Source organism: Pseudopipra pipra, chromosome 5 (genome assembly GCF_036250125.1).
Source record: "Pseudopipra pipra isolate bDixPip1 chromosome 5, bDixPip1.hap1, whole genome shotgun sequence".
NCBI lineage: Eukaryota > Metazoa > Chordata > Aves > Passeriformes > Pipridae > Pseudopipra > Pseudopipra pipra.
The window spans coordinates 2,862,507-2,880,814 of record NC_087553.1 but is presented as its reverse complement, the minus strand read 5'-3'; the positions used below and the strand labels follow the sequence as shown (position 1 = coordinate 2,880,814).

Here is an 18,308-nt window from a genome sequence, read left to right as displayed (position 1 = left end):
TTGCTCTCAAAACTAAGACATTTACTAGTAAACAATAAACTGGGATAGGTAAATACAGGGATTAAGCACCAGCTGGCACAGGATTACCAGTCACCAATGCAGGGAGTCAGCACTATCTGTTACAAGACCACACTAATCTCTGACAGGGGTACTAAGCACTATCTCTGGTACAAAATTAGGCATTATTCACTGATATTTCGACAAACACTATGTTGTTAAAGTTAAAAGATTTTCCCAACATCTTCCCTCACTGCTGCATAAACTCCTTTTTAAAGAAATACAACTCGTTCTGTAACACAGGTGAGTTCAGAAAAGATGAAGAGGAAAAAAAATGCCCAGCCTTTCTCCTTTCTGATAAATATTCTGAAAGATATTTTTAATATTAAGTACTGTTGGATAAATAATGTTGTTGACTCACCAGCTTTAAAGCTGAGCTCATCCTGCTCTTGGCCCTCGTAGTCGTAGAGTGCTCGTACTCTCACCTCCATGGCTGGAGAGGTGTCCTCATCAAAGGGATTGGTGTCTCCATTGGCATCAGTGGAAGAGAAGGGATTGTTGGACTCCTCATCAGACCAGTCTGTGGGGTAGCTTTGGTTTTTTTCATAGCTGCTCACGCTGGAAATCAATTTTTCAATTAGTCTTTTCTGCTCTTAAAACAGGAGAGTAGAAATACCACTAAGGTATCAGCTCCCCTAATTAAGTTTAAACTCCACTCTAAGGCCCAGGTTTGAAATTTTCTTTCTGGTCTCTTCTCACTTATCTTTAACTGACAATGCCTCATTAAAAAAACCCAAAAAACCAAACCAAAACAAAGCTTATAATACATTTACCAAGGTAGAAAAAGGTAAAATCGACACATATCAAAGACAACCTCCCCACAAACTCAAAAAACTTCTCTATCAAGGAATCTACACAATCCTTGGGACTATTTCCTCTAGAAAGGTAAAATGGTAGTAAGATGAGAGGAATTATCTGGTTTAGGATAAGACATTTAAATAGCTTTGCAGAACCTTCCTCCCAAACCTCTGTGCACCTCTACAACACTTTTTGCATGGTGCAATCCACCAATAAAGAAACTTGTATTTCTATTGTATTATACTGCAACAAGTCTGTGATTGAAAGGAAAGTTCACTGTCCAGCATGCACATGCCATTTAAGAGAGTGCTATGTCCTCAGTGTGTAAACTGAAGCAACAGGCAGCTGCTTGAGAAGGTCCTAAACAAAAAAAGAAAGCAACCTTAAAAGCAGATTTATTCAGCAAGAAGACACAGAGTAAAGCCCCAGAAGCAGTTTCACTAGAAAAACACATCAGTTTTAACATTTCATAGGAGGGGTAAAGGAAGGGGGAAAAAGCAACAGCAGTTCTGTTAGCAACTGCCAATAACCCCAGTGGTTTCAGCCCAAAGATCAAGGCAACAGATGTGGCATCTGTTAGGAAAGACAAGTTAGGTCACAGTGTTGCTCACACAACTGCTTAAAAACACTTCATGCACTGACCAGCAGAGTGTTAAAGAAACCAAAAATAGGAAACCCTGGACAGAGAAAGTGCAAAATGTGAAAACAATTGAAAAAAAACAAAAACAAAAACAAAAACGACATTTCACCAACTTTTTGATCTTATTGTCCTCCTTTTCACTGACAGTACTCCCAGTATCTTCTTCATCTTCAAAGGGATTGTAACTTGATTGTACTGACTGCACTGTGTTACTCTGGACACTAAGACTGCTAATTTGGAAAAGAAAAAGCATTATGGTGACCCTATCTGTGGAAGAGCAGAACACTGTCACTGGTGTCCCACTAGGCAGTTTCTTAGCAGACCCCTCCTTCAGCCAAATTTAAAAAAAAAATAAAGAAAAAGAAAAATAAACAAAACCCCAAACAACCATTGAGCGCAGCATAAAGACCCAAAAAAGCCTGGAAAGTCTCACATTTCCTCCAGAATTAGAAATATCCTTCATGGACCATAATTTCTTTTTCCTACTGCCTGCAATAAAAGGCAGTGCAATTTTTCTAGCAAGTTTTATTCCTTTTTTGAGCAGCTGATGTTAAGAGTTTTATATTAATCACATCCAGAATTCTGAAGTGACTGTTTTGCAAGCTAAGATTTCACAGTATAATTGTCTTTTCTAGAGATGGGAAGATAGCAAGAGACTACCAGGTTAGCTACAGAAAGTTCACTTTCTCCTGAAGCTTGGTTTCCTTCAATTCCCAATGGACAGAGAACTGTGAAACTGAGAATAATTCCCAAATTAACTTGTGAACTGCAGAGACACCACTAAAAATGCTCACAGATAATTGACTGAACAGCAACTTTTTGATGCTGTAGAGCTTAGTATAGATAATAATCTTTGGCAATTAGTCTTTTTAGGCACGAAAAAACTACCTGCTGTGTTTGTTAGGTTGTGAAACTTGGTCTCCTGTCTGATTTATACCAGTTAAAGTCACTCCATCAGAAGCCTTCTTCTTTTCTCTTCTGCTGAGGGTACGATTCAGATCTGCAGACCACTCCTATCAAGGAATGCAAAACGTGATGGAGACATTTAATTGAACAAGTAATTACCACATTTATATTTCAAACTGAGTTATGGAACAGACATCCATCCATACAAGAGTACCAATAATTATTAAAAAGGTGAGTTAATGTTTCAGTTAGAGAAATCAAAAGAGCTGGCCAGTGCAGCTCTTAAAAAGATGTACTGTGAGGGCTCACAGCTTCAAACAGTGCCAGGACATCTGGCTTTAAAAGGTAAATCTTACATTTAATTTTAAAAAAGTGTTATAAGAGAGGGTTTACTTCTCAAGAAGTGCTCCAAGAATGACCTACAAAGAAGCTGCTTTTTAAACTCACTGTGCATCACTTCTCCTGTCCCTAAGATCTGAGCCATAAGGTCCTTCCCTCTAGATTTAGTGACATTTATTGTGCTAAAAAGCCATCTCTGAGAGTTAAGGCTCAAATCAACAAATGACAAGACTCATGATGCCACTTTCAGACCCTCTTTGATGTCTGAGCCATTCAGAGGCAGATGGACAGGCAGGATGAGACCTAAACACAACTCCTACACATCAGGGTAAACCAAGCTGCATATAATGATATAAAAGAGAGAACAAACTGGATGCAAGCAAATTATCCTATGCTGAGACATGTTACCTCTCAGAACCATTAAAGGTGAAAAAAAAATAAAAATCATACTTTTAACAGGAAATTAAAGTTTTGAGATTTGCTATTACTACTGGGCTTATACAGGTAGCAAAGTCAGCCCAGTTTAAAGTGCTTTCTGGCCAACTCTTCAGAGAGACCTCATTATTTTAACTTTGCAAAATAGACATTGGATTTCTGAGCTACCACAGTTTAAAGACCACTGACCTATGCACATTTGCAGTTTACAATGCAATTTCATAGGCATTTGATCATGACTTTTTTTTACTTACATCATCCTTGTAGCATGTAAATGAGAGAAAACTTGATTAGGAGAACAGCAACAAGAGGGTTTAATTTGTTAATTATAATGCTTGAGAAAAAGGATGGTAATTGCCCCTCACAGAATTAACTCTAGTTCAGCATTTCAGGTAAATTCTGCAGTATTATTATGAGTTTCTTCCTCAAACCTTCTAAAGTTGCTCAATATTTTAAAAACAAGTGACATTTTCCATTATTGTTAATAAGGGAATAGTGAAATAGTTTATTCTTCCGCTCCATTAATTTAATGTCTAGAAATTATTTCAACCAAACCCCTGATTCTGGTCAAACTCATTCCAAATCCAGCTATTTGATACCCCAGTACTATGACTCTGCACTGACACATGTTTGTACTTATGTTAACAGAACACTGCTTAGAACAAACCCCTTTCTTTTAAAGATGCCATTCAGCAATTAAAATTAAAGGTAGAACTTTTTATTTTTAATATGACAGCATTGAATTTTAAATGCCAATTTTCAAATTTTGAAGTATTTAGTTCAGACTTTTTCAGAGAGTCTTTGCTGCACTCACTCCTTATTACCTGGTAACAGCAAGGAGATTCAAATTCAAGTCTGACACCAAAGAGAGAAGTAAAACATAAAGGGTAACACATGCAGCTGTCAGAGATGTACCAATTAAATGATGGCTTATGACTTTATCTTATAAAATATCACTACAGCTTTCTGGGTTACCCCTTTTCTCTTTAAATAGGTGCCCAACATAATCCCCTCCAGAAGTTGGAGGATGAGAATTAAAATTGAAAATTAAGAGAAGAAAACTTCTCTGACTTGCAGAAACAAAAAATTCAGTGTTGGAAGCCTGAAGTTACACCAGAAAGGAACATTACAAAAAGCAAAGAGGAAAAAACAGCCAAACCAATTCTGGGTTTTAGGTACTCTGAGCTTACCTCAAACTGAGGCCAATTCATTGACATCCCTGGACCTTGGTTGGCTCTGAACCACCTCAAGTCTTCAACAGCATCTGCTGATTTGATGTTCTGCTCCAGCTCACGGTAAATATTTTTGTAACTGCAAAACAAATTTGTCTTTGAATTCAGTATAACATTTAGAAACATGGAAAATCCCCTGGTCAGTTTTGTTTGGGTTTTTTTAATATTTCAAAGTTCACAATAGTATCAAAAAAGAACAACTTACAGCAAGACAGACTTTTACAGCCTGACAGACCTATTAACTGCCTGTAAAAAAGGAAGAGCAGCCCAACAAGTAAACCTGCTGAAAGTTCACAAAACCATAAAATTCTTATTTGCCAGACTTTAGAATTATGACTCTTGTGGCAGTAAAAACAGGATGTACATAGGACTGTATTTAAACTACTGAACACCAACCTTGGAGCTGCTTGAATTTAAAAGCCTGTCTAGAGTAGAAACTGGTTTTGTGCTAAGTCCCTGGGACTCTGGATTAAAGCAGAAGTTTTCCCAGGGAGAATTTGTCTTACAGTTTTACCTTGCAACATTGGACAAGTCCAGGTGCTTCTGGACCTCCAGTAACACTTCCCGGAAGAAACGCAACCGTTTTTCCTCAAACTGCTGGCACTGCTCAAACACCTGCTCCATGTTCTCCATGTACTGAGGAGTGGCATTATCTAATTCTTTCAGGGATTTCTCATACTTTTCTTTTGTCTGGGGGCAGAAAAACAAACTGTTAGCAATGTATTTTAGTATTACCTTATAATACAGACTCATCCATGTAATGGCCAAGATTTAGAGCAAGAAGTTCCCAAACTGCAATCTCTTCTCGTGACCACTGTACATTAGATCATGATGAGAGTTATCTAAGTCAACTGCAAAACAGTTACAATAAAGCTCTAAAAGCCTCTTCTCTGGCTTTTTAACAGACCATGACAAATGCTGGTGTAATACTAAAGGAAAGAGTAAATCAGAGCAGGCAGTCAAGTTACTGAAGTTCTTTGGACATCTTTAAAAGTATTGTCTTTCCTCCTTTAGTAATTTACAGTCCACTGTGAGTTGTATCAACTCTTGTAAACATGAATTGCATATGCTGTGAGCTCAGTGAGACAGAACCTCAGACTCTGCACTAATTTACAGAAATAGTCCCCACACAGGAATTAAAAGATCCCATCCCATGGAACATCAGCCTTCCAGACCACAGGACAGCATCCTCAAAGGAAAAAGACATCTCTGAAGAAAAGTCACACTAGAAAAGCCTCTTGGTGGCAGCCTAGTGAAGAGCTGAACCAAACTGGGCAACACAACAGCATTTATTGAAATTAATTCTATCTTACTTTATAGCAAGTGAGCTTACTTTATTAAAAAAATGCATTCTGCAGTAAGAAGGACAACATATCTAGATGTTATCAGCAAGTCTGAAGCATCTCAAAGCCTCCCAAGCTCAGCTGTCACTAGTAAATGAGTCCTAGAACTTTGCTAGCTTATTGTTCTTAGCTCAGTGCTGAAAGTACTTACATGAAACAGCAGCAACACATTAGTCATTCTTCAGAGGAAAATAATTTGGCAGCAACTCAGGCTTGGGAGAACACTAAATTTTGGTACTGAAGGTGAGCTCCCCTGCTGCTCACAGCACACTCAGGAGGGAAGAAAAAAAAGCTTAAATATGCACAAGCTGTGGGTTAAAAAGTATGTCAGCACACAGGATACCTTTAGCACATCTTGTTTGCTTCTCTCCACTTTGTCCTGTAACTTCTTCAGCTGCTCAGGATTTAGTGCTGGGTCAGCTTTGCTGTTTGTTTCCCTGGAGATGGCCAGTTTCTCCTCCTTGCAGGCTGCATGGTAGGCCTTCTTTGCAGCTTCCACCTACAAAGGAGAGTTCAGTATTTGCATCTGGGACAGTAGATAGCAAACATCAACTACTTTTTAGCCTTAAAATCATGATGCAACGAAAGAAGTGTCAGGTTTTGTTTCAGGATGTTCTTTCTTTCTTGGGGGCATTTGTTTTTTCCTTTAGGCCAAGGAATCAACACAAGGAAATTACTGCAGCATTCTCTCACCACACAAGGAATGTCACTCATACAGTTTAGAGAAGTGTTGAACAGACTCAACAAAAGGTTTACAGAAAGTCCCCAACTGAATGTTTTTCCTCATGCCCACATTCTCCTGCTCCCCTACAAACCTGTTATTTAAGAACAATGTTACGTGACAGGGAAAAAAAACCCCAAAATACAAACGTATTTCCCCTGCTCATTTCTTTGAGCAACTCATAACTTTCAAATGCAGGAAATCAGATACTGTTTAAGTGACAGCTTAAATCCCACTTTTTCCAGATTAGGAGAGACCAAGAGAAAAATGCTTATTTTCAGAAGAGGACAGAAAGCAAGAGATCTTTTTGAGAAAGGAGGGTCCAGCAGAGAGAACAGGGAGTTTACTCCCTTATAGAGATTTGATACATAAGTATATCATAACACAGGATATCTAATACATAATCTACTGCTGTACCTCTTTCAGCTTTTTTGCCCAGGGTTTCTGAGCTTTCCTAAATCCATCTTCTGCTTCTTTGGTTTCCTTAAATCCTCCCATCATTTGCTTATGAAAGGCTTCCTTCTGCCAGTTCTTGATTTTTTCAAAATCTTCATTCATCAGTGAACCTTTTACTTCTAGATGTAGTTCACTCACTTTTTCAGCTTCTGACATAAAAGCACACCAAGCCCTTTCTACTGTTCCATACTGTGGGCCTAAACACAACAGAAAGTGTCATTTCTCAGTAACCACCACCCACATGGAACTTATATTCCCAAGAAACTACCTCAAACTATTCACTTATATTCACTTCTAAACAGCAATACTGATGCAGTCCTAGAAAAAGGCAACAGGTTTTTTTCATAGGAATTTAGAATATTGCAAAATTTATGCCAGAAAACTGAATATTCATTCAGTCTGGAGTCCTTCTCCCTGTGTCACAATTCTCCGTATTCCACCTTTGAACTGCCTTCCATTTCTCAACATGCTTTTTGAAGCCCAAATAACCATGAAAGGACAAACTGTGGCAGAATATATTCAAATATATTAAACTTAGTCTTATTAGAGCAATACTAGTCTTTTCCCCACAGCCACTGACCCCTTATTATTCAGAATCCCTTTTCAAACCGTATTCTCTACTATTAGTTATCTAGAAACAGTTAGTTTTCTAAAACATACCTCAGTACTGGAGGCAAGATTCATCTGCTTCAGTAAGGAACAAGCAAACTTGCAAAATAGCAGGGCTTTGGTTGGTTTTTTTATCAAGAAAAGCTTGGTCACTTGTCACATTACTGAGCCTCTTGCAAGGACTCCATTATAGGCTAAAAAGTGCAATATTTGTACTTACCAAAACAAGGACATACAGAAACATTTTTTTTTCCATTGGGGAAAGTTTTCAGAGCTTAGAATCAGAAGGAATTACCTTTTTCCACAAGTTGTTTCCACCTTTTAGCCCATTCTGTGAGCTGCTGAGCATAGACCTTCTCTATCCGTGCCCGTTCATGGATACAATTCATGAGGTCATTGCAAAGTCTGTGGCCATCATCAATCCTTTTTACTGTCCTCTTGTAATTCCCAACCTGCAAAGAGACCAACATTCAATTCCTGCTTCAGAGCTCTGAAAAGGAGATGAATCTCTAATTAACACAAACACTGTTCAATGAGAGTAAGAAAATCTAGCAGGAATTAATCAGTTATAGCAGAAGGTTAAATTATCTTAAAACCCAACTGCAACAATAAAACAAAGGCCACAAGTTCTCCTGAAAAAAAAAAGTTGGTAATTTTGAAAATGAAAACTTTAGAAGTGAAAGTTTTATTATATTTTTATTAGTCCTGCAATGCAGGAGGATACAGAATGAAGATATGGAGAAAAATGCACACTGTACAGTGAGCATCCATTACATAATTAACACTCTCCTTTGGTTCTTGTGCACATGGAATAACTAATCTAGATGACTGAAGGGGAGGAAAAAAAAAAGCCTCATACTGCTCCCAGAGTAATATTTCCACTGAATTCAAGGTCACTCAGGTTGGCTTTTGTAAACATTAAACGAAACCTAAGAACTCTGTTAAAAGAACTTGCACAGCCTGTTAAATGTCACAGCCAGTTTCTTATCTGCCCCAAACCACCTGACTGAAAAATAAAGATTAGGAGTGAATGAAACATTCGAATACTCAAGGCATGGTAGTCATTTTTACATTTGAATCATATCTGCTCCACATCTGACACACAGAAGAACATCCAGCTTTTAGGTTGACATTTATTCAGAATTTTGTCAGCAGATGTACATTCTGATGAAAATGGTATATAGGGAAATACTCTTTATGAAAATGCTCTTAAATGGAAAAAAGCTCTTTATTAATTGCTGGGAAAATAAGTGACTGTACTGATAAATACAGATATATGTTGGGACTCCTCATTAAAGCTGGGGAGAAAAATAAAATCAAACCCATCAATGACAGGACAAACCCAACTCTTTTAGGCAGTGGCCTCAAGGAATTCCTTTGAGGATGTTTTTTGGGTTGGATTAGATCCATTTCAACAGATCAAGGAAGTTCAGGCAGCACCTAAGTAAAGCATTAGTTGGCAGTCACTGATTTGTGTAAATCCTGTAAAGAACTGCACACAATAACTGAAGATAAGAAGGTCCCAGCATCACAAAGCAGCTGACACCAAAAATCAGGATGGTCAGTGCATCCATGTCAACAGATTGCATTGTTAACAAGAAAGCATGAAAAATAACCTCTCGTTTTCAGGAGAAATAAAAACTGAGAACAGGCAGTTTCAAACACTGTTCCCTAACAAACACCATATACATATGTAGTCAAAACATTAAGGACATGAAGTACCTCAAAGAATACCTTCTGAAGCCTTTGTAATGGAAGACAAATCCAGATTACTCCAGCTGTAGGTCCACAGTCAAAAAACAGGTTATGTTGACTTGGCACAACTACTGAGGCCTTGTATTAGCATCAATTTGTGTCTCCTGTTATGTGCCCAGGGATTTATGTCTCCAGCACCAACATTTCCTTCCATAAATTCTCACTATTTAATTAGCATTTTAAATGTTAATATTGAAGGAGAGCTGGCTGCCTTGTGGGGTATTTAATCCTTTCGTTTTGCATTGTCTGAGCCAACTCTAACCCCGTGGTAACATCCAGCACTTGGCCAAATTCCAGGCAGGTATTCAGAGAAGTGAATTATCTCACCTATTATGGTCTGTCTGCTATTACTGCACCTTTAAAGAGCTGCCTGCAGATAATTCACAGATAATTCACTCCATAAGGGGGACTGAAGGAACTAAGCATCCCAGGTTAGAACCAGTGTAAAGGGGAACCAGGCCTGCAATACCAGAAAATAACCTACTATTGCAAAGAAAGCCTTTTACACTAATATTTGCCCTCTGAGGAATGCCAGAATTTTGGAGATAGAACGTTTTTCTGTGTCCCATGACAGAGAACATAAGTTATGTAACTTGGCATGTAACATTTTAAATACCTAGTGGAATAAACCAAGCAAAAAAAAAAAAAATTGCATTTCAAGTTGTGGACACTGCAATGACACATTTCTGAGAAGTGGAATGTGCAGCCTGTCACTGCTGCAGGCAGTGAGAGGTAGGAGAACACAAGGTCTTTAAACCACAGTAAAAGGAAAAGAATCCCAGTCTTTATGTGGCCAAGGAACTACCGAGTTAATTATAGATAAGTTAAAACAATTAAATTAAAAACCTACAAACACATTAAAGACACCCTGAATCAGAGAAACAATACATTGTTTTATTCAAGACTATTTTCTCCAGTTTCTCAGGTAGAAGGCAAACATTCTGCAAGACTTCCCCCTTCCCCTTCGTGAGAAGTATTTGAGCTAAAGCAAAAACGACAAATTCTTTTATTAGTAGCAACTGAGCAGGAACAAAACCAAACAAAGAAATCCTGTGTTTCTTTGTTTCTGTCGGAGCCACATTTACATAATTTTCAGATGCCTTGCAATTTTGCAGATTTCTCCATTAGCCCTGATCAATACATGAAAATATATGATTTTGCTAGTTAGAATAATTTTTGCTACTTAGAATAATCTTCTGATCATTCTGAGCATTGGGCTATTTCCAGTTGAACAGACAGCAGACAACTAAAACTTGAAGTTTCCTTGTCCTACAAATAGGACATTTGTTTCAGCAAGGTAAAGTGCAAGATTGTAAAGTTTCTGTTTCCAGAAGAAAAAGAAATGCTTACAAACTATATCCCCCTTTCATTTTAGCACCAACATTAAATCCATCTGAGAGAGAGAGTTTATTACATGATACCAAACTCAGCTGCTCTTCACCCTTAGTTGTCAGAAACATTTCAAAAGGAAATAGCCCCAAGAGTTTATTGCTTAAAAATACCACTGTAAGGGTCACTTTTTTGACAGACTCAGTGAGTCACTGAATTCTGTGAAAATTAAGATTCACAGTTTTGTGTCTCTCCCCACCTTTTCTAAGCTGAATTAACCAGTTTCCCCTTTTCCAAAATACTGAGCTTTGCCACTAATAAGCCTTAGTCGATCCTGCAGGCAAGCACTGTAATTGATATTATCTTTAGTGGGAATATTTAAGAGTTTACAACCTCCTTATTTTACAGCACTAAACACAAAGGGAGAGTTTAAATTATTTAGGCTCCTTTACCTCAACTAACAGACTCTTTTTCTTTTTAAAGGCATTTTCACAGAGCAGCATAAAAGCCTATATAGAGTTAAACACCCTCTGCAGGTTTTTCTGGTACACTGAATGAAAAAAACAAGAGTATTTTAATTTGTTGGCAGCCCAGAAGGTCTCAAATGTTCAGCTACTGCTACTCTCCTGGTAGTGAATTCTAGTATATCATGGTAATTGTTATAACCACAAATATTTCAGGAGTTGCAAGTGCCTGAAGAAAGATTTGATGTCAACTCCTTTTTCCACTTATTCATGACAAGTTGGCCTTTATGAACTGGAATAATTTGAAAGATATAGTCTCCACAGGGTAAAACAAGGGTATTTTTAGGGACAAATACTCATAGGCAGGAAAAAGAATAATAAGCTCTGAGGGTTCACAGTCAAACCCACGCACACTGATGGCCAAACACTACTTCCAGCATTCCATTTAGACCAGGAGTAAAATTTCTTTCCAGCTGCGTCAAAGGGGAAGTTTCCAAACATTTCAACCAACATCTCTAACACTGTGTGGTTTTATAAATAAAAACCAATTATCTTGCTGCATACTTAGCACATGCACAGTCCAAGTACCTATGAGTACTAGCTCTGAGTAAGTTTTGCAAGTTTACCCATATGAATTTACAAGAAAAGTCCCGAGGAAGCTCTTAAACCCACAAAACCTACAGCCAAATACACCAGTAAGCAAATACCTGGCAATAGAAATGGAAAACATTATGTTGCTCAATGTTAGGAGGAGATTAAAAAATGCATATGTGACAGGAATCTACTATTGCAGAGCCCAAATATTTTTAAAATGAAAAAAGGCAAACAGGAGCAGTCTGCTCCATCAGCAAAAAGCACTCATTGACAAGGAACTGAAGTCCCTCAACACAGGAACAATTTCCAACATTCAAGAGGGAGTTTTGGGAATTTCTCCCCCAGTTTCCCTGCATCCAACACATCTCCCCCCTCAAGAGTTGCCTCGTGCAGCCCCTGGCTGACAGCAGCAGGAACGAAGCACAGGACATCAAATTTGACTCACCCACACTACATATGGGATCAACTCCCACTTTCTGAAGTTGAAAACCTTGTATTGCTGGTGCATTCCCAGAAAATACTTCAGGATGCCTTCAGCACTTCCAAAGGCACACCAGGCCCTGTCCTCCAAGGGAATCCCTCCCAGCACTCAAACAATCCCAGTTTAGCAGCTCTCCACAGTGACTATTTCGGGGGGGCAGGAGGTGTTTCCCCAGGGCAGCCAAAGAGCCCTGCAGTCAATGGGGCTCCCTGTTGCTGAGGGAGCAGAAAACAAGGGAGATAAGGATGCACATGCAGGGTGGGAGGCCCACACAGTCTGTGAGGAACCCACAGCTCATTAAAAACAAGTGATTCCACAGGCTGGGGAGCTGTTCCTTTTGATGTCTTACCCTGCAAGATATGCAGACACTTGCACTTTGATCTCTAGGAGCACTTACTCAGGGGCTTTCTTACCCCCACAGGTAGGTAAGTCAACAACAGCACTGGTCTCATCCTGCCCAAGGCATTTTTAATATGTCCATAACAGTGATTAGCAAGCATAAGGCTGGAGCTTAATAGAAAGCAAATTTTAGGATGCATTTTGGTCATTATTAACAACCCAAATCCTTTCACGTGCATTTCAAAACTACTCCAGCAGAACAAGGCCAAGAGGTTTGTCCACTGCTTGTGTTTCACTAACTCAATTTTATTTTTGGATGCAGAAAGTGGCAGGAATGATCATGACAAACTGAGATTTGCATTTACAGCAGCCTTGCAAATGCTTAGAGTTCATATTATAGATGAGAAAGAAATGCAAAGGGTTTCAAATTGCACATGGGGTTTGCAAATTTTCCACTTTCCCTTGGAAAACTTAGTGCCACCCTGCTTCAGGGTGCCAGCAATGACCCTTGATTACCCAAAGCACATCACCCCTGTCAGCCAAGTAACACAGATGAAGGAATTCCTGCACATCAACAAGATTCCTCAGTCTTTAGAATTTCTGCACCCAGAGAGTTATGAGCTTAACCAGACACAACAAGGTACACTGAGGCTTGACAGACAATTAAATAAAGGGAGAAAAGTTTCCATTTCTGAAGTAAATTAAGACATTACTACAACTGAAACTTTGATGAAATCCTTCACTGTTGTTGTGGGAATTACCTTTCAGAAAGTCTTTTCTTATTATTTTGCAATTCCTTGCTCTCTAAGCAACCTTTATCAAAACATGTATGAAATTCTCTGACTCCTAAAGTACTTTTATTTAGTTAACACCTGGATGAGTTAGAGGAAAAGAAAAGGATTTGTTCTCCTGAAAAGGATTTATCATCCTGCTAGAAGACAAAAAACCTTTAAGTAGTAGCTTGGGGTAACCAAATAGGAAAATAAAACCCCTTCAATTTAATTGTTTAGCATGAAATGGAAATAGCAGCAGCTTTCACAAACATGTATAATTCTGAAAGCCTAATTTTTTCAGTCCTATCAGCTGTTCTGATACAAGATACCACCTCTGGCTAAGCCTTGTCCTCCCAACATATTTTGACTGCTAGGTCTGAGCCATCAGCAAGAACAAAAATCCAAACAGCAACTTCTCCCGTTCCCTTTCAACAAGACAACTATTTCCCAGCCACAAGTCAGAATCTGATAACATCTATGTTGTAATAAAAAATATTAACCTTTAAACAAAGTTACTATTTGTATTGGATTTCAAGCATTGAGCTTAACTCTCAGTGACAGTTCCCAAGAAAACAAAGCCTTCTAGAGCCAGAAAACCAACAGAGAACCAAGTGGTTTATTTCCTAAAGACAATGTTATATGAAATTTTCAACAGCAATGACAAAAACTTGGTTCTTAACATTTTATTAAGTACAGTTCTCATCAGCTCAATAGAACACCAACTTTCGAGAACTAAAAGTGGTTTAGTTTCAAAAGATCTGCACTAAGGAAAAGAGAGTTTTCACAGTCAGTTCTTTAGATGGGTCCCACACCCAGCCACCTCACACTTTCCTAAATGCCTTTCAAGAAAAAGATGGGCTTTGCAGCACACTCCAAAGGTAAATAAATCTGAGCTATTTTGGAGTCTGAGGGAGCAAACTCAAAAGCTCACCCTGCCAGGCTGTCTCTTCTGTGCCATGGCCAAGTTGAAATACACTCACTGCTTTCAGCTGTGGCAGTGAAACACAGCAAGGTGGCTTTTAACAAACTGCAAGCTGACTCTGAAAACAAAGAAAAAACCTATGGTGTCAAATATCTTAAAAAACCTCTAACAGAAGAGTGTAGATGACAGTCTGTGGTAACAAAACAACCTCCCAATTGATTAAGAGTTCTTTACTTCTTGTGACCCGAGGCATGAAGGACTCAGCTGGCATTCCAGAGGCACCACATCCTTTCTAATCAAGTCAAAAAAGCCACACTGATCAGAGCTGTTTAGTTATCCCTTTCCAGAAAGATTAAGACTGTAATTCAAAGTTGCAACCTTCAGAGAGAAAACAACCAACTCAGAACATAAGGAAATGGACACGGTTTAGACTAAAATTCAGTCAAATATAACGTGGAAAGATGACTCCAAACCAGAAGCATCACAGAATCATGGAATGGTTTGGGTTGGAAGGGACCTGAATGATCATGTAGTTCCAACCTCCTGCCATTGTAGCATGCCATGGGCAGGGGCACCTCCCACTGTCCCAGGTTGCTCAGAGCCCAATTCCAACCCGGCCTGGAACATTCCCAGGGATGGGGCAGCCACAGCTCCTCTGGGCAACCTGTGCCAGGGCCTGCCCACCCTCACAGGGAAGGATTTCTCCCCAATGTCCAATCTAAACCTCCTCTCTGTCAGTTTGAAGCAATTGCCCCTTTCCTGTCACTCCAGGCCCTTGGAAATAGTCTCTCTCCATCTTCCTTGTGGGCTCCCTTCAGGTCCTGGAAGGCCACAATTAGGTTCCCCCAAAGCCTTCTCTTCTCACAATCCCAGCCCTCCCAGCCTTTCCTCCCAGCAGAGCTGCTCCATCCCTCTGACCACCTTGGTGTCCCTCCTCTGGACTCGCTCCAACATCTCCATGTCCTTGCTGTGCTGGGCCCCCAGAGCTGGAGGCAGCTCTGCAGGGGGGGCAGAGGGGGCATCAATTACTTCATGAAGGTCCTAATTTAGGCTAATTGCCATTTCTGATCATCCTTTATTGGATTTAATTCACATTTGTCCGAACATCATCATACAGAATTTACAGAATTCCCATTCTCATTCACTCATCTTTTAAGTTTCCAGACACGATAATTTGGAAGACACCAGCTTGGGACAGGACAGCCAGCCTGAAGTCATGTTCTGCCAAGTATCCAGTGCCCAACACTCATCAAAAACAAATCCCCTTTGGTCCAGGATTCTTTTTTCCTGAGTGTCTCCTTATTTTACTTTGAAGTACTTCTTCCAAGGAAGCTGCTCAGGAAGTTGCCTCAGCAATGGTGGAAGTTTGTCCTACAAAATCCAGCTCACTCAGACAGCACTTACCTCCAATTGTCAGGACTGACACTGACAAACCTTTCTTTTTCCTTTTCTGCTTTATCAAGTTTCTCTTCTTTAAAGCTTAAATTGTCATAACATCTGAAAGCCTTCGTCAGATTGGGGCAGCACAAATTACTGATATTACAGAGTATTTTATGCTATTTTTTATGCTTTTACATTGGCAAAGGTTCAATTCTGAATTGCACACCCTACCCAAAGGGATGATCCTCGAGTTCTGTGCCCATTAAAAACCTCTGACAGAACCAGGTCAAAAACCTAAAAAGGTAATTTTGACCTATTTCTGCAGATCACAAGAACCAAAGGTGTCTTGTGTTGCAGCTCTCTCCACAGTTTGCAATGCACGAGATCACATTTTCTACAATAAGAATGAGAAATAAAATCAAAATATTGTATAAAACATCTGGATTACCTCCCAGAAGCTGTCACTAGAAACTTCTACTCCAACAGAATCATCATATGAGCCAGACATTTCGAGGTATGAAGAGCTTGTGAGTATTCAGAGCTCAAACACCTTCAGAATCTGTAAAGAAGAATTAAAAATGATTAAATGAGCATCATTAATGAAAAGTTGTTACAAAGCTATGAAAAGAGAAATTATGTTGGGCAGCATCATTCCATTTTTTGATATCCAGGGATGCCAAATAAAAACAAGAGGTGACCACAAAGGGCATTTTTCCAACAGAGAACTTCCACCACACCAAGTTCTTGGCTCTTATCGTGACATTTGTTGTCCAGAAACCTTTCAATGCATCTGCATTTTGAGTTTAATCCTACAATTTCCTGTTACAACCAGAAGATTGAGCAGAGAGATGCTTGTTCATCAACTATTCCACTTCCAGTGTCTTCCACAAGAGACAATCAAGTGCCCTTTGCTTCTGAAACAATGACCTGCCCCTGCTTCCTATTCCTTTTCCACTGGAAATCTGTGTTACATAATGAAAAACCCTGGAAATATTTAAGGCCAGAACCACCTGTGTCACATCTGTGACATGTTACCATAGTATGTCATTGGTTTATTTTAGCAAAATGAACAAACAGAAGAACAATCAGCTCCAAATTCTGATCTTTATTAAAAATAAGTCATTACTTTAATAATTCGGGCATTCTCGCTTTTACAGACACAGCTGCAATCACAGATATGATTTATCCTCATGGATAAATGTTTATAAATCACTGTGTATAAAAAAAATTAGGGGTACCCCAAGCTGACATTTAAGGTGACATTTAAGATTAGCATCAAAACTGGTATTGAGTCAAAAATTCAGGCACTTTCATCCACAAATGCAATTTGTGGGCTGGAAACCGAGGAGGAGGAAAGAAAGGCAACAGTTCCCTCACAGAACACACACAAATCCAGGTTTAATCTCCACAGATACTTCAAGTTTAGACTGCTCTAAAAATTTATTTATTTTATATATAATTTTACATTTGTTTATTTTTATATATTTATTTCATATTTATTGATAATATATCTATTTGTTCTCTCTCTCTCTCTATATATATATCTAATATATATATATATATATCTCTATAACCACTACCAGGGCTACATACTGGTAAACAGATTTTACCCCCCCCTTGTGGGATGAATACCTTAATTCAGTTTTTCATCCAATTCACTGACATAATGCAACTCTCAAAAAGCTTTAATAACCTTAACTCTGAATACATAAAAACCACTACAGGGACATCAACTGTTAGATTTTTATTTTTAAAAGGCAACAAAAAAAAAATATAAGAAAGGTTCTGCGAAACAGCAAATAATGAGGCAAATTATTTTTACATGTTATTGCAACAATCCTCAAGTTATGTTATTAGTAATTACAAAAAAAACCCCCAGTTTTTCCACCTGTGCTTTTACTGAACCAAAGGGGAAAAGTTAAAACTCTACCCAATTTTGAGTCTCTGAGCACCACACCTTTACATGGAATGTCTTCTTTCGAGATTAGTTTTGCCCCTTGCAATTTTTACAACACAAAGATCACACTTGCAGGTGGTTTTATATTTTTTCACCTCCTTTCTTAGATAGCTACAAGCAGCATAGGGAGGAAACAGAAGTGCAATAAAGTTGCAACTTGCTGGACAAATTCATAAGAATAGTTTAAAATTAAACAGCTTTTTCTAGGAGTCTGCTATGCAGTGGTATCTTTAGCTATGATTTCTAGTTATTATTTTGTAATATACAAATATATATAATATCTCATATATTATAAATAATAATATATATGAGATATTGTAATAATACTATTATTTTATAAGAGTTGTTTAAAGACAACTTGTCAGATCAATGAAAACAGATTCTGCTAACTGTTTATTTTTCCAATTAAGGCAGCCCTGATTACTCTGAACCCAAGGAAGCTACTGAGGCAAGCCTGTGTGCCAGGAATGCCATGCAGGGAAGGGAAGCAACAAGATTCCAAGGGTTGTCAGGAAGGGTTATGGCTGTTTTTCCATAACACACCAAGATTTTTTAACCCAGGTTTTTACTGCAGTTTGGAAGAGATCAGGCAGAGTGTAGAGTTCAGCACCTTGGAAAAAGAAACCAATTTAATAATTCATCCACCCCGCTCCCCCGAACCACATGAGCAGGATTTTTTCCCCCCTCCAATCCCAAAAAGGAAAGACAGTGAAACTGTTCTGAAGGAATAATCCAATGCCCACTTACCTTTAACAAAATAGCCCAAATTATACCAGTG

The 18,308-nt window shown here is 38.7% G+C and overlaps 1 protein-coding gene across 4 annotated transcripts in view; it reads right to left on the bottom strand.

The window, feature by feature from the left end:
- The window catches only part of PACSIN2 (protein kinase C and casein kinase substrate in neurons 2), a 41,500-nt gene that overhangs the window by 4,958 nt on the left and 18,234 nt on the right, over nucleotides 1-18,308 (bottom strand). For 2 of the 4 annotated variants that reach the window (XM_064654124.1, XM_064654125.1), the window contains exons 2-10: nucleotides 16,022-16,132; nucleotides 7,832-7,988; nucleotides 6,889-7,124; nucleotides 6,094-6,249; nucleotides 4,922-5,097; nucleotides 4,366-4,486; nucleotides 2,384-2,508; nucleotides 1,609-1,725; nucleotides 419-615 (exon numbers count right to left, since the gene is read on the bottom strand). In XM_064654124.1, the coding sequence (XP_064510194.1) occupies nucleotides 419-615; nucleotides 1,609-1,725; nucleotides 2,384-2,508; nucleotides 4,366-4,486; nucleotides 4,922-5,097; nucleotides 6,094-6,249; nucleotides 6,889-7,124; nucleotides 7,832-7,988; nucleotides 16,022-16,081 (1,345 nt within the window). In that variant the 5' untranslated portion in view covers nucleotides 16,082-16,132. The remainder of the gene's footprint in view (nucleotides 1-418; nucleotides 616-1,608; nucleotides 1,726-2,383; nucleotides 2,509-4,365; nucleotides 4,487-4,921; nucleotides 5,098-6,093; nucleotides 6,250-6,888; nucleotides 7,125-7,831; nucleotides 7,989-16,021; nucleotides 16,133-18,308) is intronic. The other 2 variants (XM_064654126.1, XM_064654127.1) reach the window with 2 other exon arrangements.